The sequence below is a fragment of the Lissotriton helveticus genome, chromosome 9, assembly GCF_964261635.1.
Source record: "Lissotriton helveticus chromosome 9, aLisHel1.1, whole genome shotgun sequence".
Classification (NCBI taxonomy): Eukaryota; Metazoa; Chordata; class Amphibia; order Caudata; family Salamandridae; genus Lissotriton; species Lissotriton helveticus.
The window spans coordinates 50,805,831-50,827,381 of NC_136070.1; the positions used below are offsets into that span (position 1 = coordinate 50,805,831).

The 21,551-nt window shown below is 48.3% G+C and overlaps 1 protein-coding gene across 2 annotated transcripts in view; it reads left to right on the top strand.

Moving 5' to 3' along the window:
* Window positions 1–21,551, top strand: part of CDIN1 (CDAN1 interacting nuclease 1) — a 682,509-nt gene that overhangs the window by 369,241 nt on the left and 291,717 nt on the right. For both annotated transcript variants that reach the window (XM_078661977.1, XM_078661976.1), the window contains exon 9: window positions 7,864–7,931. In XM_078661977.1, the coding sequence (XP_078518103.1) occupies window positions 7,864–7,931 (68 nt within the window). The remainder of the gene's footprint in view (window positions 1–7,863; window positions 7,932–21,551) is intronic.

A 21,551-nucleotide genomic window follows, 5' to 3' on the forward strand; every position in this document is an offset into this window, starting at 1 on the left:
TCCTTGTGTTGTCTCAGTTCAATAGGTAAAGTGTTCCACAGCCTGGCCGCAGCCACCCCAAATGATCTGCCACCAGCTCTAACTTTTTTAAAACGTGGGACTTTTATTAACTTGCCTCCAGAGGAGCGGAGCGTTCTGCCCGGAACGTACCATTCAAATTTTTGCTGGAAAGAGACGGGTCCTTTTCCATGTAGGGCTTTAAATACTAGGCACAGGGATTTGAATTTGATTCTTTGTGTCACTCGCAACTCCGCCAATGCTCCAGAGGCGGAGGACCTCCTTGACCATCCCAGTACCAATTTAGCAGCGGCAAATTGCATCAGCTGTAGCCTGTCTAGCAGGAATTTGGGGGACTCAAGGAGCAGGGCATTACAATAGTCCGCCCGACTAAGTATCGTGCTCCGTGCTATCAGGACGCGGGCTTGATGGGGTAAAAGAGGAAAAATCTTCCTCAGAGTGCGAATAATCGCCAGGCAGCAGCTCACCACCTTCCCCACGTGCGTCTCCAGAGAGAGGTTACAATCAAATGTTACCCCCAAGTTACGAACTGTTTTGACCGGCTGGCCAGGGTTGGGAAACTCTGGGGGCCACAGGTTCATGGGCGGCCCTCCCGTGTTCCTACGCGTCTCAAATTGCATCAGCTCAGTTTTAGCTATATTAAACTGTAGAGAATGCTCCTTCAGCCACTGTGACATATCTTCTAGACATCTATGAAACCCCTCTACTGAGATGGACTGCTCTCCCTCCAGGGAGAGGATAAGTTGCGTATCATCAGCGTAGTTGATGACCTTGATGTTATAGCGCTTGATGATCGTCAACAAGGGTCTCAAATAGACATTAAAAAGAATGGGCTGATGGCCGAGCCCTGAGGCACCCAATGTGAGACATGAGTAAAGGCAGATTGGTAAGGAGGAAGGGCCACCGCTTGCTGCCTCCCTGAGAGAAAGGAGTGAAACCATCTAAGGGCCACTCCCACCTCACTCAACCGGTTCAGAAGGATGTTGTGGTTGACCGTATCGAAGGCGGCAGACAGGTCCAGCAGAATCAACACTGCTGCCTGGCCCCTGTCTGCCCGCCTCCGAAGCTCGTCCATTACGGTCACCAGTGCCGTCTCAGTACCATGAACCGGTCGAAACCCGAACTGCTCCTCCTCCAGATGTTTAGCCTGTTCTAAATGCGCGGACAGTGTGCCACTCACTACCCGTTCCACTACCTTGGCCGGGAAAGGGAGAAGAGATATTGGTCTAAAATTCTTTAGACATTCTGGATCAAGGGAGGCTTTTTTAAGCAATGGCGTTACCAGCGCCTGCTTCCACTGACTTGGAACCGCCCCTTCTGCAAGAGACTGATTACAGATCTTACACAATAGTGGGAAGAGTTCTGCCCCGAATTCCTTTCAGATTTTACAAGGCAATGGGTCCAAGGGGGAGCCTGACACAATGCTGTCAGTTAACTTGTAGAAGTCCTCAATCTGAAGAAGGGGAAATTCAGAGAGAGCCCCCAAGGCAACCTCCGTCATACTGCCATTCCCTGTCAGTTCACCCTTGTCCTTGATGAGGAACAACTGTTCATTTCTTACTTTCGACGGCTCTGATGCCTTCCCCATCTCCTCAATGATAGAGGCAACTTTATCATGAAAAAAGTTGGCAAGATTATCACGGAGCCTCTGAGATGGCAGGAAGTCATTTTTACAACACTCAGGTTTAGTCAGGCTATTGAGAATTTTAAAAATACAGCGAGAACTATTTGAAGCCCTGAGTATCGCTGAGGCGAAGAAGTCAGCCTTCGTTCTTTTAATGACCTTCCTATATTCCAATACTTTTGCTCTCCAAGCCTTTTTGTCCTCAATTAAATATTTCTGTCTCCAGATTCTCTCGGCCCGATTACAGTCAAGCTTCAGTTTTTGCAATTCCTCCCCAAACCAGGGGGCAGATGGCCTCCCCTTACTCTGAAAGGATTTACGAGGCACCAGTGAGTCCAGGATCCGAGTGATCTCTTTACAGAGAGTAGAGTAGTTCTCATCGACCTCAGCCTCCGGCGAGAAGCAGTCTTCCACCGAGAACACTTCACCATGATTTTTCCTCTGTGTCAAGGCCCTCCAATCCCTCCCCACAAAATGTGTCCTCCGATTGCCTTCCCTTTTATCCCAATTCGCCATATTCAGATAGAATTTGACCAAAAAGTGGTCAGTCCAGTCCATAGGGAGAACCTCCCCCATGTATAGCTGCTCATCTAAGGCGAAGATGGGTCCAACATGTGACCCCCCGAATGGGTGGCTACCAAGACTTGTTGACGCAGTCCCAGCCCCTCACAAGATTGGAATATATTGGCCAAGCCTGTATCAAGGGAGCCATTCGGCCAAAGATTAAAATCGCCCAAAATTAAAACTCTCCGGTGTGTGGCCGCCATATTATTAAAATTTTCCAGAAGAAGTTGCTGCTGCAGCACACTAAAACACCCCGGTGGACGGTAGCAAATGATCCCTGTCAGGGATTGGCCCAGCTCACTCTTGATAGTGAACCCCAGGAGTTCAACCCCTGCAACCAGATCAATGTCAATGGTCTTCAAGTTCAGGGAATCTCTATAAATTAGCCCCACCCCTCCCCCCTTTCCCTCCAACCTAGGCACGTGCAATAGTTTGAAGCCTGGCGGGCAGGCTAATCCAAGGTCAACCTCGCAGTCCTGCTGCATCCAAGTCTCAGTCATACACAATACCTCCAAACCATGAGCTTCTACTAGTAGCTGAATTTCTGTCCTATGTTTAGGTAAGGACCGAGAATTCAGCAGTCCACATGGGAGAAGGTCCCTGGTCAAGAAATCGGACAGCGGAGCTGCGGATTCTACCAGGCCCAAACTCCCCCTGCTACTAGCACCTCTATTTAGGGCATACGAGGCCGACGAGTACCTTATAGTGTTACCATGGCCGTGGGTCCCAATTAACAAGGGAGAGGCAGCATGCCCGGCGCTGAGCGCGTCCTTAGCGCGGACGGGCGCGGCTCGCCCGCTGCGCTCGCCCGCTGCGCGCTCGCGTCTCCATGCAGCTATATCCTGTGCCCCCTCCAACTGGAACACTAGCTACCGGAAGGGCGGGACCAAATCACACAAACGGTCCCAACCAATTGGAGCAGCGTCAGGATTCACACCGGGAAGAGGCGAAGTCTCCACCGACCCTCCCGTAGCAATGCTCCTCCCCACTGTGTGCCGACTGCGCTAGGACAGTCAGAAAGAAAAGCAAGCAGGTGCCGTCCGTAGTGATCAATTTAAAAGGCACAGACACTGCGCCGAAAGAAAAACACAGCAACTTTTAAAAAGTGTCCTCTCACGACACCACACCACCTTACAAAGCAACAATGAAAAATTAAAACTCGCTAGGACAGCGCGTAAGCTCCCAACAGCGTAATGGCCTCAGGTTACTTACAAATGTGTTAACTCCTTCAAGGCAGTTTCCCCACAAGTTCCAAAATGGTTAAAATTTATGCCATGACAGCCTGTCCAGCCAATGATACAGCAGACCGCCCACCAGGGGCAGGTTTCAGCATTTCCTCCCAGGTTGGCTATCCAGCACATGCAACAGTGCTATGCCCTACCGTTTCTCTCCTTCCTGCCCAATATCCCTCTCAGACTAGATTTAGTTTAGGAAAAAACACGTGTTTATCCTGGTACAGGAGGTTCTTCACGGGCACCATAATGAGGGTAGGGGAGAAAGTTGAGGTTGTTATCCCTGCTAATTCTTCATCCCGAAAAAGGGCCTACGGCTTCTCTTCGACCTTCAATTCCCTTAATGCCTTCATGCCGAAGGACAAATTCAAAATGCTAACATTGACTCAGATCCTTTTTGCTGTGGACCCAGGAGACTGGACGAGGTCCTTGGATTTGCAGGACGATTTTTCATATACCCGTCCTGCAGTCCTACCGGCGTTGCCTGCCATTCAAAGTGAGCCAGGTCCATTTCCAGTTTTCTGTGCTGCCCGTCAGCCTCATCCGCGCTCCTTGGATATTCACAAAAGTGATGATGGTGATCGCTGCCGGTTTTTGGAGGTCAGGAGTTCCTGTATTCCTGTACCTCGACGACTGGCTGGTGCAGGTGGACTTGTCACAGCCAGTCATGGACCACCTGTGGTCGACGGCAGAACTCCTAACATTGTTGAGGTTTAACATATTTAAGCCAAAGTCCCACCGGATTCCATCACAGAGGCTTCTACCCATTGGGATCATTCTGGACATGGTGAACTTCAAGGCCATTCCTGAGCTGCAAGGAGTTTGGGACATTTGGACTATGATCCCAATGTTTCAGGCTTTACCCTGGATCCAGATGAGTGTTGCTCTGAGGCTTTTTGGCCTATACGCTTTTCGCATCCTCCGTGTGAACCAAACCAGGTGGCACATGATGATGATGATGAAATAGTTTTATAAAGCAAAGCTGTTTCCCTGACTAGGGTATCCTTGGCACTGCAAATCGGATACAGCAACCTGTTTACTGAAACAACCATGTCTTCAAACTCTTACAAACTTTTAGGTGCCTTCACCCTTTAACTGAAGTTGGAGGGCATTCCACAATTTGAAAGCCTAAAACAAAAATGCTCCACTGCCTTTTTGGTCAGGCTTATTCGGGGAACAGGAAATCGTAGCAGACCGTGTAGGCCAGCACGGACTATAGGTCTGAAGTTTCTCTGATACAATTTCAGAACCCAGCTCATAGTAGGTTTGATGAGCCGTACAAACAATTTTGAACTATATTCTCTCATCAATAAGTACTAGTGCAGAGTTTTCAGTGTAGGATTTGCAGGTTCCTTGCGATTAACAACTACCCGCAGTCTAGCGGCCCAGTTTTGGACTGTCTGCAAACGGGTCGTCATCTTCACCTATAGCCACTAATATAGGGTGGTGTGATAAGGTAGTAGCCTGGACGACCTTCTTACGAGTATGCTTAGGTAGCATTGGCAGTACTTTGAACAGCATCCTTAAATATAAAAACCTGGATTGCTGAAACCTTACTTATTTGCTTATCCATATTAAGATTATCAATTATTACCCCTACGTTTTTAGTTTCTGCAACAGGATTAGGAGGATCACCTAATTCAGAGAGTCACTCATTTGGTGCATTTGGGATGACCAACTGGTCAAAACGTAGCGGCTCCATCTCCTCTCCATTCAGCTTTCAGGCATTGCCGCACATCAATGTCATCTCTGAAGTCAAACAACCAGACAGGTTTGAGGCTGCATCCACCACTGAGACAACAATTTGGGGATCGTCAGCATATGACATAAGTGATGAACCAAATTTTTTTTATTAGTGAAACAATGGAGAGACATAAATATTAAACAAGGCAGGGCTCAATATAGACCCTTTGGGCACACCACACAATAATCTTTCATTAAGGGAGACAGTCGCCATTCACTTTTTGAGAACGATTGGGTAAGAATGAAGAGAACCAATCTAAAGTTTTACCTTGCATTCCCGACATCTGCGGTCTCAGGATCAAGACATTGTGGAGACCGTATCGAACGCAGCCCATAGATCCAACAGGATCAACGCTTCGCTACATCGTCCATCCTATAGCATCCTATTATTATCCAAAACTACTGACACCAGAGCAGGCTTTCGTGCAATGAAGTGGTCCAAAACCTACTTGTGTTTTATGAAGCACTTTGTTAACCCCCTTTGATTTTTTTCCGTTGTTTATCAATGTCTTTTCTAATATCTTTGCGACTAAAGGTCATTTTGAGATGATCCTATAATTTGACAATTCGAGGGGGTCGGCTGAAGGTATCTTTAGGATTGGAAGAGTTGGAGCGTTCTTCCCCTGATTCATTTTTGGAAAAAAATTGGTTAATTTTATTTGATGGGTGCTATTTGAGAGGGATGATCTGAACCACTAAAGTGCAACCTCATCCAGCCCAATTACAGTCTATCCTTTTGGAACAAGAGTATCTTGTAATTGTTTATGTCGAAAATGGTGGCAGGTGTAGGAGAATTATGCGGAAGCTTTCACGATTGTCCCTGACAGAGAGGAGTTGTCTGCTGTTTTGATGCCTTTCCTACATCTAACGAGTCGTTAGGGTGATGAGCAACCTCTCTCCCCCTTGGTCTTTAGATGTAAATTAACTTGGATCTTAATTGGGACCATTAGTTGGTCCCGGGTACTGCTTAAAGGTTCTTTTTTAACTTGACATTGTTGGTGAGAACCATTGTGTTTTAATTACGTCCCTTATGAGTAGCGCAGTGCCTTCTGAATCAATACCTCCGAGTGGAATTACACCACTGATTAATAAGTGCGTCTGGGCCTGAATTATCAGGTTTGCAAACTCTGGATCCGATAATTCTGGACAGTAGACCCCTCTACCTCAGGTAGCAGCACAGCACAGGCATGGCCTTGCCCCACCCCTGCGGTAGCACGGTGGAGCAGGTAATAACCCCCCCCCCCCCACAGCCTGACCAAACTCACTGCACCCCAGACTGCAACCCCCCTCCGACCCTCCTACTGATAATTTCCACCTACTCTAAGCAGGTGGAAAATGTGAATGGATTTTTCCTAGAACTGGGAAAAACATGGTACAGACCATAGTATTCCTGGGTCTGTCAGTTCCTACTCCGTACAGAAAACTCAGTATAGCTGGAATTTGATCAGCGGGTGCTAGCTGGAATTCGGTGTGAGTCTACCTGCTGAAATTGTAGATTGTGTCCTCCTAAAATAGTCCACGCACCAAATTTCTGGCAAGCTTGTAAGCAGGGTAAAAACATTAGTTAAAGAAATGCTGGTGTAGCTGTGTCTAAAACATTTATTGGTTTACATTTATTGTTGAAAGCTTACGAATGCCAGTCATCCCCTGGCAGGTACAATTCTGGTCTGTTTAATGTACTAAAATAATCCGGCAGTGCTCTATCAAATGTCAAGGCCTTTATTATTCGATGTATTATATAATCTATAAATGGCTTGCTTTGAAGGATGGCTATTTTTCCTTTCGCGAAAACTTGAGTTAACTGCAATATACCTCAACAATTCTAGACACTGATCACCCTTAGCTCTGCAATCTTGAAAGAGACACCTGAGTAAGACAAAGGATGACCTTTCAGAGCTGCTCTAAATTGATCTTGTCAAGGTTCCCACCTAGGGTTTACTGGTGAAGTGTTTCTTAACAGCAACATAATGGAAGAGTCTTCCTCCCAATGTTTCAAGCAGAATGGTGTTTGATGAAAGAGGCATTGTTGTTGATCCTAGAACTCCGTAAGCGATTGGGATTAAGATTTTGTTGGACACAAAACAGGGAGCCGATCCATCATTGCAACTGGGTAGTATGCAGAGAAGTTTGAACTGGACGACATTCTCGATGTACAGTAAGTGTCTTGGTAGAACTTTGGATAGCAAGATCCTGCACTTTTAAAGAAAGTTTTTAGGAGCGCCTTAATAACGTTCACAAAGTTGATCTGTGAGAATGACTTAGCTCTCAACTATGAATGCTCTTGAAGACAAGGCATCAGATGGGTGGCTTAACATGAGGGAGAAGCAAATAGAAAATATGGCTTGTCACTTTTATTACATGAGCTGCCCTTCTGTACTATACCCCGGATATTGGTGGCTTTCTATCCCTCTGGAGACATGTCCTACTGGCCAGAACGCACCGGTCCAAATATAGTTTATTTAGCTCTTGGAATAGCTTAACCCAACTTCAAGTCCAAGATTGGTTGCCTGGTTATAGCTTGATAGCTCTGGATATCTTTTGTACAACACGGCAGAAACGTGACCATGTAGTTAACCACTGACTAGTGGCTTCCTGAGATGTCTTAATCACCTTTAATGCAGATATTTTCTTATATTTTGAACATTATGAAGCTTCTCGTTTTTCCTTGACATTGCACCTCAGCTCTATCGGACACGAGCATGAAGTCTTGCTGCGGGAGAAACTCCTGGAGAATAACCTTTCCTTCCTCGGTAAGCTTTCAGTCGAGAGTCGTACATTGTATTCTGATGCATGCCTTGGTGGGTGAGAAGTGTTGTCATAAAGTGAAAGTGTTGAAGACTGGGAATGGCCCATCAACATAGACTGTCAGACTCTCACAGACGTAACTGACCTCTTAATCCAGTCGCTAGCGGAGCGCCAGAGATATCACAACCTTTGTTATATCCTAGATTTCTTCCTACCCTAAGTAGACCAGAAAGCTTTGACTTTGCTATTTTTTCAGTGTAATTTGTTTAATTGTATATGTTTCCCATTATGTCAAGTTTATATAATGTATTTTCAGGTACCCCAGAGTATTTTGTGTGCAAGTTCCTAGATGTGGCATTTTTATTTTGTCAGAGTTCAGAATGAGTGTAGAATTTACTGTGTCATGGCTATCCCCATAAGACCTGCATGTCAAAAAAAATATGCTCACAAATTAAAAGATGTTAAACTTATTTTTGGAACGTTTGGCGGTAATGTGTCAGGGTGGGTACAGTTATAAGGAGAGGGAAGGCGCCAAAACGTAATATTAATATTGTAACACCCACACTGGATCTTTAGCCAAGGCTACCAAAAAAGAGGTGGACTGATTGAGACAAAGCTTGTTATAATGTCAAAGGCCACTGTTGGCTGCGAACTAAATTCGGTTAAAGGTTTTTAAAGTGATTGGCAAAAAACGAGGTAAAAAGTGTATCGTTAACTGTGTGAGAAAACTGACCAAATCACTGACATTTGAATCTGATTCCATAAGCTGTGAACAACAGTTCAGTTGTCTTCACCCACCTTTATATGGTACCCTTGGACTTCAGCAAGTCCATGTAAGCCGCTGGACCTAAAACAAAATGTTTGGTGTGCACATGTGCCCAATCTCCAGAACATACATGTTTCACCATGGAGGTATAGAAAATGACTTTTTTTTCATCCATCCACCGTCTGAAAAAATATATTTGCTTGTTAGGGTAGATATGTAGATGTACTTTCTTCAACTATTTCCATGTCTTATACAAACTCTCAGTGTTTTATACCTTCTACAGCAAAGCTGGTCTCATATTCATTCCTGGCATTCAATCACTCCTGCCTTTCCCACCTCTTCCCAGAGTGCAGCTTATGTTCTGAGCTTGAATCAATCAATCAATCAGAGAATTGTAAGCGTGCTACTCACTCATGAGGGTCTCAGGGCGCTGAGGGGGGGGGGGTCCACAGATCAGTTTAGCGGAAGAGCCAAGTCTTTAGGGTCTTCCTGAGGGTGTTCAGGGAAGGGGTTCATCTGATGTTTGCGGGTAGCTCGTTCCAGGTCTTGGCTGCAATGTGAGAAAAGGATCTTCCGCCTGCTCTGGCTCTGTGGATGCGCGGGATTTCAGCCAGTGCGAGGTTGGAAGATAAGCGGTTTCTTTTGGGTACGTGGAAGTTGATTCTGTCGTTGAGGTATTTGGGTCCATTGTTGTGTAAGCATTTGTAGGCATGAGTGAGGATTTTGAAAGGGACTCTTTTCTCCACAGGGAGCCAGTGAAGACTGCATAGGTGTTGGCTGATGTGTTCGTGTCGGGAGATGCCAAGGACAAGTCTGGCGGCTGTGTTCTGTATTGTCTGGAGTTTGCTGAATAGGGACTTATTGATGCCGGCGCAGTGTGTGTTTCCATAGTCCAGCCTGCTGGTGATGAGTGCGTGGGTGACTGTCTTCCTTGACTCAGGGGGATCCACTTGATGGTCTTGCGGAGGATGCAAAGGGTGTTGAAGCAGCTGGAGGTGACTGTGTTGATCTGTCGGTTCATGGTGAGTGATGAGTCGAGTACGATGACGAGGTTCTAGGCGTGGTCTGAGGGGGTAGGTGGGCTTCCGAGGGCGGTCGGCCACCAGGTGCTGTCCCATGCAGAAGGGGTGGTACCGAGGACGAGGACTTGTATCTTCTCTGCGTTGAGCTTCAGGCAGCTGTTGGTCATCCAGACTGCGATGGCTTGCATTCCTTTCTGGAAGTTGAGTTTGGCAGTGGTGGGTTCTTTGGTGAGGGAGAGGATGAGCTGGGTAACGTTGGCGTAGAATACGATGTTGAGGCCGTGTTGTCGGACGATGGCTGCGTGGTGGACCATTTAGATGTTGAAGAGGGTGGGGCTCAGTGATGAACCCTGTGGGACTCCGAAGGTGATTTTCATGGGGTCGGAGAGGAAGGAGGGGGTCTGATCCTTTGGCTTCTTCCGGTGAGGAATGATCGGATCCAGTCCAGGGCTGTTCCTTGTAAGCCTACGTTGTGTAGTCTGGCGAGTAGTGTGTGGTGGGAGACGGTGTCGAAGGCCGCTGATAGGTCGAGTCGGATGAGGGCTGCAGAGTGGCTTTGGTCCAGGAGGGTGCGGATGTCGTCTGTGGTGGCGAGTCGGGTGGTCTCTGTGCTGTGGTTGCTTCGGAATCCGGATTGGGACGGGTTGAGGACGGCGTGCTCTTCAATGAAGTGTCAGTTTCCTGTTTTCCCTGCAACTTTGGCCGCGAAGGGGAGGAGCGAGATAGGGCAATAGTTCTCGAAGTCGATGGGGTCAGCTGTGGGCTTCTTGAGCAGAGGTCTGACTTCTGGGCGCTTCCAGTCATCTTGGAAGGTACCTGTTTTGAAGGTGGTGTTGATGGAGCATTGTAGTTCGAGTGCGACGGCGGCTGCAGATCTGTGGTAGATGTGAGGGGGCAGGGGTCGGTGCCCCCCCACCCCCGAGTGGATGCTTTTCATGGTCTAGGCGGTGTCTTCGGCCGTGATCGGTGTCCAGTTGAAGATGGTGGGCTGGCTGGTGTTTCTGGGGGGCGGGGGCGCCTGGTGGATGGTTGATGAAATTGTCGTAGAGGTTTTTGATCTTAAGATGGAAATAGGTTCCAAGCTTGTAGCAGAGTTCTTGGGATGAGGTGATGTTTGTGGCTTCGCTGCGTGGGTTGATGAATTCTTGAATGGCACTGAAAAGTTCCTTGTAGTTGGTGGAGTTGGCTGGATTTTGTTGTGGATGAAGTTCCTCTTGGTGGCTCTGATCTGGTTGTGGTAGTCCGTCATGGCATCCTTGTAAGTGGTGTGGTTTTCGGTTGTCTTGGTGTTTCTCCATTTCTTCTCCAGGCGTCTGCAGGTGCGCCTAGCTTCTTGGAGAGCGGTGTTGAACCAGTTGGCTTTCCTGGGGTGTTGTCTGTCGGGGATGCATGGTGGGGCGAGCTTGTCTGCACAGTTGGAGATCCAGGTGTGGAGTTCTCTGGCTGCGTCGTTTACGTCCTGTGTCCAGGTGTGGTTGTCTCCGGTGAGGGTGGAGTTAAGTTGTTCGTCGGTAACCTTGCTACAGTTCCTACTTGGTGGATGTGGGGCTGGTTTGGATGCTTTGGGTTTGTTGATGCGGAAGTGTACGCAGTGGTGGTCCAATGCTGGCAAGGTTGTCACAAAGGATAGTGGAGTTGGGGTCGCTGGGGTTGTCGAGGTGGAAGTTCAGGTCTCCAATGAGTACGTAGTTTGTTGAAGCGATGGCGTGGGGTGCGATGAAGTCGGTGATGGGGGTGGCGAAGGGTGTTTGGGGCTGGGGGGTCTTTAGACAAGGGTTCCTCTGAGTGTGGCTTTGGGGGTGATCTGGATCTGGAAGTGCAGGTGTTCGGCATAGGGATAGATTTTGCTGGAGGTGGTGAAGCGGAGGGTGCTCTTGTGGGTGATGGGGAGGCTCCCTCCTGGGTGGTTGGGGCGGTCTTTCCTCTGGATCTTGTATCCGTCTGGGACAGCGGTGCTGATGTCGGGGGCAGAGGATGCATTGGCCCAGGTCTCTGTGAATAAGGCGATGTCAGGTGAGAAAGAGTCCAGTAGGTTCCAGATTTCCATGTTTGTGTACGGAGCGTACGTAGAGGAGGATGCATTTTAGGATGTCGCCGGTGCTGGTGTCAGCGGCGTTGGAGGCCGGGTTGGCAGTGAGGGTCTGGCGGCAGTGGAGGCAGGAGAACTGGTCGTGGATCGTGTTTGGCGAGGCTGGTTGCCATTCTATAAGTCTTTCAGGGTTGAGTGTGAGGAGGGTGGTGGTGTCGTAGGGATGGGTAGTGAGAGGTTCCAGGTTTCCGGTTGCTGGCCGCGGTCGGGTCCCGGACAGGCGCAGACAGACATGCCTTTGGCATGGCGGCGGCACACCCTCTGCGTGCTTCCGCTGCGCGGCCGAACATCAGCCGCCATTAAGTAGGGGAGGTGGGAGGGAGGAGAGGCTGGGAGGCGGGAGCAGGGGTATTCCGGGGGGGAAGGAGCCGCAGGGGCAGCGGCGAAAGGAACAGGCAGGCACGAGAAAATAAAAACAGTGGTAGAATTAGAACAAGACACAGATGGGCACAATAACAGTGGCACAACAGGAGAAAAATAAGGAAAAAACGTCTGAGAAAGGTTACGGTGGTTGCAGGCAGTCTGGTCCCAGTTGGAGCGGGCAGCAGGCGCAGGAGCAGGCAGCAGCCGCGAACCTCCCAAGGAGGAGGTTGGGGTCTGGAGGCAAGAGACGTCACAGCGGAGCTGCGGGGAGAGAGTGGACCTAGACCGAGGGTCGGAGGTCTTACTTCAATGTGCACTCCAACAATTGTGCAATAGAGGTGATGACTCCTGAGTTGGAGGCAGAGGGCTAAAAAAAAAATGTTTTCATTAGTGGCCACTTACAACCCAGAATACTTGGGTTCTTGACGTTGTCAAGGTACAATGTTCCCACTCCATGCCTCCAGGTTTACCTTTAGGCCTGCTGAGATTTCAGAAGAACTCTAGAGAGCTGCCACAGGATATGATATGAGCAGCATTTATAAAGCGCAACAAATGTCTGTAGGCGATAAGCCGATGTAGTCTTGGTATACTGCTCGACAAAGATACTGATTCGGCACAGTTGCAAACCGAACTAACTTAACCTGTAGGATAAAGAGACTGGTCTTTTAAGGCTTTGCTAAAGGGAGAATGCTGCCTGTTCATTAGGTCTAATTCCCCTCTGCCGCACTGGGTTCAGGGGCCCTGATCATGTAAGAAAGATGACCCTGCTCTCCTCCTGGCTACCATCACTGGGCCATGGACTGAGCAGCCCCCTGCTGGGGTGAGGCAGAAGCACGTCATCTGTCGTCCACACATCCCCCTCCCCTGGAATTGACTTTTGACACTGAAGCTACCTCCTCAGGAAGTTTGCGGACTAACGGCTGGAAGAGGGTCCTGTCTGCTGCAGGAAACAGAAGTGACTGGGAGCTGGGAACCCCTGGGTCTGTCCTCTGGGGAGCGCCTGTCATCACATTGGACTAGGCCCTATACCTGCCAGGCCGCATATCAACTTATTTCCTCCCTCACTACCCCCCCACTTTTTTGGGTGCATTCCTCCTGGGATCATGATCAAGCAGGATTGTGTCCCACTTTATTCTTGTGTTTTATGTGATTTGATAGGTGACACCGGGAGCATGTGGAAACTATCGGTTGTCAGACAAACCTCACATCCAGCGTGGACACGTTTTTTTTTCAACCAGCCACGACTTTTCTGTTTATTTTCAGTTTCAATTTCTCACAGCTGGTTCTGGCGGCTGAACATGGCTACCTCAGCTAGAGAAGCGGACAGCGAGCTGGCCTGCTCCAACCTGTTCTCGGTCTCTGCCACCCTCCTGTGTGTGCACCCCTTCTGCATGGGCTGTCTCGACAAACACTGGAGCACCGGCGTCAGGGAGTACAAGTGTCCTGTGTGCTGCGCTGGGTACAAGAAGCAGCCCAGGCTGAATAAGAATACTACTATCGCCAAACTTGTGGAGAGGCAGCAGCCCAAGAGGGGCAACAGAGAGCCCTTGTGCTCGGACTGCGCAGGAGTGTGGGCAGAGCGTGTCTGCCTGACCTGTGGCTATTCCTACTGCATCATGCACCTCGCCCCGCACTACAGAGGGGACCTCGTTCTTCTGAGACCGCTCGGGCGGAGGTGCTTTGGCCGTGCCGAGAGCATAACTGGCCTCTGGAGCTGTACTGTCCGGTCCGCGAAAAGCCAGTCTGCGACACGTGTGCGGAGCAGAAACACGCAAAATGCAAGCCAGTGCCCTTACAGCCGCAGCTGCAGACAGTGCTGGTGAGTGACCGCTGCTAAACGAGCCACCTCTCCGCCCAAAAAACGAGATTCAAGCTGCAACGATAAATTGGATTGTAGTGCGAAGTGTTAATATTTGCGTTTTACCAATATTCTTCTCACTCGCAAATAGACTCGAGCAATTCGTTATATGTGCAACTTTAGAGTCAAATGCGAGCAAATACAAAGCACAGTAAACTTTCCATTAGAGCCAACTTCTGGATGAATGGTGCTTTCTGTATTTGGCATTGTCGACTGGTGAGGGTTGGGAGTATGAATGTTTATAATTCCATAGAATGGGATAGCCATGACCACCTAGTTTATACAAGCGCACACCATTGCCTTGTCCTCCCTGTGACCCCGTGAGCCTCTAAGCTCCGTGCCTGCTTCACAGCTGTTGTGAAGACTTTTCTTATCTGCTTGTTAAATAAACCAGCAGATAAGAAAATTCTTCACGACAGCCGTGAATCAGGCGAGCCAGTCCGGCAAAAAGCCAAAGGGAGGCAACAATAAAACGTCCTTTCCAATGGGATGCCAGCGTTTACCATAAACGCCGACGCTACCCAATTGAAATGAGGGGCGGGGCTCTAGTCCCCTTCTCGAAACTGTCTACCTAACTATAGCTCTCGCAGGCGAGCATCGCATGCGCGCTCCAACGCCAGGCGAGACCTAAAAAGACAAAAAATGTCTTGCATCTTTCTCAAATTGAAAGGGGATTTACTAGAATCTCTCTGAAATAAACATGTTTTAGTACTGCACTAGGCAGTCTGCCTTTTATCAGCTTGGCTCCGTCTGTTATTGTTTCTGAAATCCAAGGACCTGAGGGGCAGCCTAGGGTTCTCCTGCCTCAGCCAGCTCCCCTGCCCCGGCCCAGTCCAGACAGTGGTAAATCTTAACCATCTTCCTTGGCAGCAGGTAAACCTGGACATGAGTCTCACAGCTATTGCAAGAAGTGCTCACTGCCAGTCGTGGTTACTCCCATCCATCAGCCCTTCTTCCTCAAAGAGGACCCTGATCTGGCTGTCCAGGTCTTGTCCATCTTCTGCCTAGAGGACAGTGTCCATCGTAAGTCGCCTCCTCACTACAGGTCCACCTCCCGCCAACGTGGCTCAACGTGCAGAGGGACATAGTGAAGTCCACACAGCGTCTGTGATTCCCCTCGAAGCCAGTTCCAATTTTTTCTTTTTGTTCTTTTCAGACCTATACGGCCATTCAGTCAACAATTCAAGAATACAGAGAATGTATAGCACACAAAAAACATAAACATAAGGATACACCTGCACAATGCACCCTAGAGCCCGTTGCACTTTTAGTGTGCATTATATTTAGAGTTCTGAACCCACCCAGGTAAGTCCAGATAGAACGAAAAACCACAGACGACCAAAGGAACGTACAGAGCTGCAGCGGCGTCTGCCTGGTAAGTTTCAGATGTATGAAAGGGTCTGCTGTGTCCAATTTACTTCCAGGATCTGCAGCTAGATTCAGTAATAAGACTCCAGAAGACCTCGGACAAGATACATCACCCCCTCCTCAAAACAGACTGGGGTACCTGCTCCTAAAGTGGCACTGCCAGTAAGGAACTAGCTTCTGGTATGTGTTGACTGCCAAAAACAATTCAGGGTAAGCAGTGTGCTCTATAAATGTCCACTATTAGAACAATTATAAATACACACCCACATAAAATAAATGACTTAAAACACGTGTTATGGGGTCTCCAGCCTTTCCTATAGTGAGACGGGATTCTGCTTATTGGAATCTGCCTTGTGCTGCTGCCCTGCAGAAGAATTCGTAAAGGGGGCACAATAAGCACCGCCTATGGAGGGCCCGGGGTTTCCCCAGTAATGTCATAGGAGCTCTATCACAAAAGGGTTACCTGTGGGGTCCAAAAGGAACAGCTTTACACATGTATTGTTTATGAATCACCTCTGTGAGGCGAGGGTCTCCCCGGGGCTTATGGTATAGTTGTCATGCAATGCTTATAATGGGCCGAAACATGTTGACGTATCTGGCTAATTATCCTGACGTCCAGTGGATGATGTCCACAAATAAGTAAATCAGAACATTATTTTTTAACATAGAGATTGCATCATTCACTAGGACAGTTGTCTACAATCCAGTTTGAAAGGCACTTGCAAACTTGATAGCTGTCTACAAGTAAACGTATCTCTGCAGTAACCCCTCAGGGTATACCTGTCAGGTAGTCATGCCACACAAAATAATACCTGAAGAGTTTTCTCTATAAACGCTATAAAAGGAAGGAAAGAACAGAAAGTAGAACAAAGTGAAAAGAGAAAGAAAGAAGGGAAAGGAAGAAAGAAACAAATCAAGAAAAGAATGAAAGATGGATGAGGGGAGCAAAGGAGGTGCAATATAAAGGAACGGAAGAGAAATGAAAGAGCAAAGAAAGGGAGGTGTGAGGAAAGGAAGAAAATGAGTTAAGGAAGGGGGAAGAAGGGAAGGAAAAGGGAGAGGAAGAATTCCAAAGAAAGAAATAGAATACTGAATAAGAGAACATAGTAAGGGAGCAAATATAAATAGTAAAAATAAATTACGCAAATGAAAGAAAGGGAAAAAGACAGAAAAAGTAAGAAATAGGAACTAAGAAAGAAAAGAGAAGCTGAAAAATAAGAAGGTAGAAAGAAAAGCAGCAGCAAATGTGAAAAAGAAAAAAAAAGGGAAAAGGAAGTGAGAATGAAAGAATTAAACAATTAAGAAATAAGCAGAAAAAATGAACGGAAGAAAAAGAAAGAAGCAAAAAACAAAGTAGAGGAGTGAATGAAAGATTAAAAACAGAATGGAATCGATGAAAGAATAACAATAAAAAGAAAGGAATGAACAAGACAAAAGAAAAACAAACAAGAAAATGGAAAGACTGAAGGAAAGAATAAAGAAAATAAAGAAATCTAAACAAGAGAATCAGGGGAAGGGGAAGAAAAAAGATGAGAAGAAAAAGAGCAAATAAAATAAAAAGGAAATAAAGAAAGGCAAGCAAAGGAATGAAGCAGAAAGGCATAGGAAGAAAGAGGAAGGAGAAAGAGAAAGCAAGAATTGGAAGGAAAAATGCATCAAGATGGAAAGAAAGGCAAGATAACAAAAAGGCTGGAAAGGAAGAAGAAAAGAAAGCGCAATAAAAGGGTATGGCAAAAGAAAAAAAATCAGAGGATGGTGGTCTGCACTGTGAGCTCCCTAAGCATGGCAGAATGGGACGCACAGTATTTTAAGCGCTGTCTTGGAAAAACTGCAGCTTTGTATTGTGAACCCAATTGACAGGCCGTTATATATGTGAGCTACTCGGAGGCAGGCTGTAAGCTACTGGTAGCTCTCGATCGATTGGTTGGAGACCCATGCGTTATAACGTAGAGGTGGAAAAGCAGTGCCGAGGTTATTGGTCTAAACAAATTAGAATGCACTGGGCACAACTGGCTGCTCAGAGTCCGCCTCCTGCGCTGTCACCGTGCTGCCGCTGCCCGGGCCTCCTCAATGATTGGAGGAGGCAGCTCGATGCAGGGAGCATGTCATTTATTATATCAGAGGCGGGTGAGGTGTCGGGCAGTACTCAAACACTACATGTAGATGAATCGATGCCTATGACTGGGTCGGCCATTAGCCGAGGAAGAGCGCAGACAAAATGGCCGACCTTGCAAAGAAATGGCCAGATCAGTGTAGCCAATAAAGAGCTGGCATATATGGGAAAAGTCATTGAAATATAGCCTCATGCACAGATTATAGTCAGGGTGAATGCAAAGAGAGAGGGAGGATTGAGATGAGGCTGTGAGACCCACACTGGTTAAACTTCGTACTGCATCTGATAGTGTCCATAGCTGGATATTTTTCTAGTAGATATTTCTAGCTGCCAATTCTTCACCTTTTGAATATTCCACAGGAGTCAGACTTGAGCCGTCAACTCACTCACCTGCTCACCGGAAGCTGGCACCATGCAGCTCTGCACAGACGCTGTTCCACTCCGGAAGTTGCTTGCTGGGCATATAATAGTGCCGCCCCAGCGCGCTGACTTCCTTTCCATTCTTTCTGCAGCGGAGATGCAGATCTGGACCTTCCTTCGTCTCTGAGACCCTCCTTCTTCTCGATTTTCTTCCAGTTTATCCAGTGTGCAAGGGTTGTCGCTCCCCTAAGACGGCCATGAGGGAACGTGAGGCGAAACTTTGTCACAATGCACAGAAAGACTCCAAATCCAAGGTCCAATCCTGTTCCCTGAGTCGTCTGAGCCTGTCTTCATTGTGCTCCCAACTCCTCCGGTAAGTACAGAAAGTCAAAGCAGAGTTCCTCTTCTTCGCACCAATCCCCTCCCCTGATGATGAGTCTGGGTAGCGCCAACCTCCCCGCTCTGGAAGTTAGTCGACTTCAAACTTGATTCAGCATCTGGTTTGGAACAACTTGAGTTTTCCAGGCCTTCAGCCATGCCGCAGCAGATTGAAAGGTTACTTGCGGCTATGGTCCGGCTCTTTGGATCTCTACTGACTCCCTCTGGTGTGCCTTTAAGCCCCATGGAGCTGAGAGGTCTTCCAACTGGACTTCCTGCGAGTTCATCATGGGCGCCAGCTGCACCCTTTGAGACACTTTTGCCTTCAGCTCCAGTTTCAATGCTGCCCGTTCATCCAAAACCACGCCGGGCCCAGATACGTTGTTGCTGACCTCACTGCCCAAAGAGGACGGCCCTTGATTTGTACTTTCCGCCGCTGGTTCAATGCAGGTCCACCATCGACCGATGTCATGCCAAGATCTGTCCCAGGCACCTATTTCTGAACTTGCATTATCTCAAAGCCAGCTATATTCTTGGCATTTCCTTTTTGGGACTGACTCGGGTAACTGACTCGGATATGACCAGGGTGATGAGTTCGCTCAGCCCTATGTCAAGGAAAATTGGTTTGAGGACTTGCAGGAGGCTAGTGGACTGGATTCCTCCCCAGAGAGAGCCCTCTTCTCCCCGCCTGGCCCAGCCAATGAAGAATGTGCCTCCTGCGCTTTGGTTGTGCGCAAGGAGGCTGAAGTCCTTGATCTCCAGCTCCCCACTATGGAGGTAAAAACAGGCATATTGCACAAGATCTTACAACCGGGACAGACTGCTTCTGGGCCCCTCCTCCTTGGCTTGAGCACGTGTCCCACGATCAGACTTCCCCTCTGGGATGACCTGCTGTCGCAGCAACAGGGCAGGGTTCTGCACCCGGGCCTTCGCAATCTACAACTTCATGCTTGGAGGTTGAGCGGTGACAGCTGAACACCTTTGAGCTACTTCCCAAAGTGCTGATGTCCTCTTGCCAACCAGGTGTCTGTCGAAGAAAGCTGTATACACCTGCATTTGGGACAAATTTGAGGTTTGATGTAGCACATGCCAGATTGATCCCCTCCAGGCCAAGATTTCTGTCTCTTGCCCAGCAAGGCTTTGCTTTGGGCACAGTTGAGGGTTATCTTTCAGCCCTTTTGGCCTTCTTACCATTGCCAGATCAACCCTCACTGTTTGGATCGCCAGTTCTCATGCACTTTTTTTTAATGGGCTCCAGCATATGTTTCCCCCTTCTCTCTTTGTGATGCCCCAATGGGACATTAATTGGGTCCTGGCTTACCTGATGTGCACTCTGTTTGAGCTGCTTCACAGTTATCCCTTACTACTCCTTACCTTCAAGACTCTGCTCCTTTTTAAAGAAAAATGTTTTATTTGCAGAGTAACCAAGAATAATACAGAGATATGACATTTCAGCCTCCCCCCCTACCTACCACCCACCGCAATGTAGAACTACAAAGTAAGCAAATGGCACAAAAAGAGGAGTAAACAAAAGTAAATGGCACTATCGAATCGAGATTCACAAAAAAGAAGAAAAAAACCAAGCAAGCGGGGAAGAGAGCAAAAAACCTAGTTACCCCTGCTGCTCCAACCAGGATGTGAACATTTCCCACACTTCAAGGCCCTTCTTCCGACTTTTACGGCCTTTCCTATCAGAGACCGCTTTCTCGAGATGGTAAGTTGCGACTAGCCTAGCTAGCCACTGAGAGAATGTTGGGGGATCGGCGTCCAAGACTCTGCTCCTTGTTGCCTTCACCTCTGGATGGCGAGTGAGTGAGCTTCATGCTCTGTGTTAATCCCGCTTTCACTACCTTCTTCCCAGACAATTGGTTTTGGCGAATACGGCATCCCTCCTGCCGAAAGTTGCGATGTTGTTCCATGTCGGTTAAACTATCACTCTCCTAGCATTAGGTGCTCTGCCTCACCCCTCTGAGGAGAAGGAGGAGAAACTCCATCACTTAGGCCCTTAACCCCTTCCGTGCGGGGCTGTTTGCCTCGCTGTGCTGGGCAGCGGGGGTGCTCGTACAGCGCGCCGGTGCTCATGACGAGGTCAGCTTGTCGTGACCTACGATGCTCTGGTGCTCATGACGAGCTGAGCTCGTAATGGCCACACCCGTTCCCATGGAACGTTCAGCACAGCAGGGGAATCAGCGTGCGAGCATTCAACGGAACGGGCGCGGTCATGACGAGCTCAGCTCGTCATGAGCGCCGGAGCTCATGACGAGCTGACCTCGTCATGAGCACTCAAGGGGTTAAAAAGTGCTGAGGTACTTCGTTGATTGTACCAAGAAACACCGGGTGGACGATCAGCTCTTTCTGCAGTTTGCTGGAGCAGAAAAGGGCATGGCAATGCAGAAGAGAGCCATCTCCCGCTGGATCATGCCCTGCATAAAGATCTGCTATGCATTGGCTAAAAAGCTGCCTCCAGAAGGTCTGTCTGCTCATTCTACCAGGGCCAAAGCTGCCACCACTGTGTTAGCTTTCGTAGTCCCTGTCCTAGACATCTGCCAGAGAGCTACATGGACGAACCTCCACACGTTCACGAATCACCACTGTCTTGTTAGTCAGGTGCACCAAGCGTGGCATTTTGCCTTCTCGGTCATGTAGGACTTTCTGGTTTGAGTCCACTCACAGACCCACCTCCAAATCGGTACTCATTTGGTATCTATTCAAAATGTGAGGAATCTGCAGCCAGAAGTCTCTTTCAGAAGAGCAAGTTACTTACCTTCTGTAACGCTCTTTCTGGTAGAGAGTCTATTGAGATGCATATTCCTCACCGACCCTCTCATCCTCCCTGTTATGTGATTGAACTCTTTCAGTTAATAAGATCCCAACTCTAGGAATCGGCACACGTACTACCAATTTGTCTTTGGGGCTCTGCACCTGGGGGTGCGTATCGTCTCAAAAGTATGTCCATGTGCAAAAGTGGCACCTATGTAGGCCATGCACATCATTTCCAGAGTGAAAAGGCGTCCGTGTGGAGCCGCAAGGTGCCACCTTCCTGCCCGCAGAGGTGCTGCTGAAAAGTTTCGAGACGCAGCCTGATGTCTGGGGTGTTTTCACAAGGTGAGGAATCTGCGGCTAGATAGAGTCTCTACCAGAAAGAGCGTTACCAAAGATAAGTAACTTGTTCATCAAGCTTGTTCCAGCCAGGAGCAGAATGGGCATCAGTCATGTCTGTGCTCCGAGAGGTTCTTAACAGGTCCATGCGGGCCATCGTGATGGTTTTCAGGGCTTCAGTAGGTATGCTTTCCTAGGAAGCTACATAC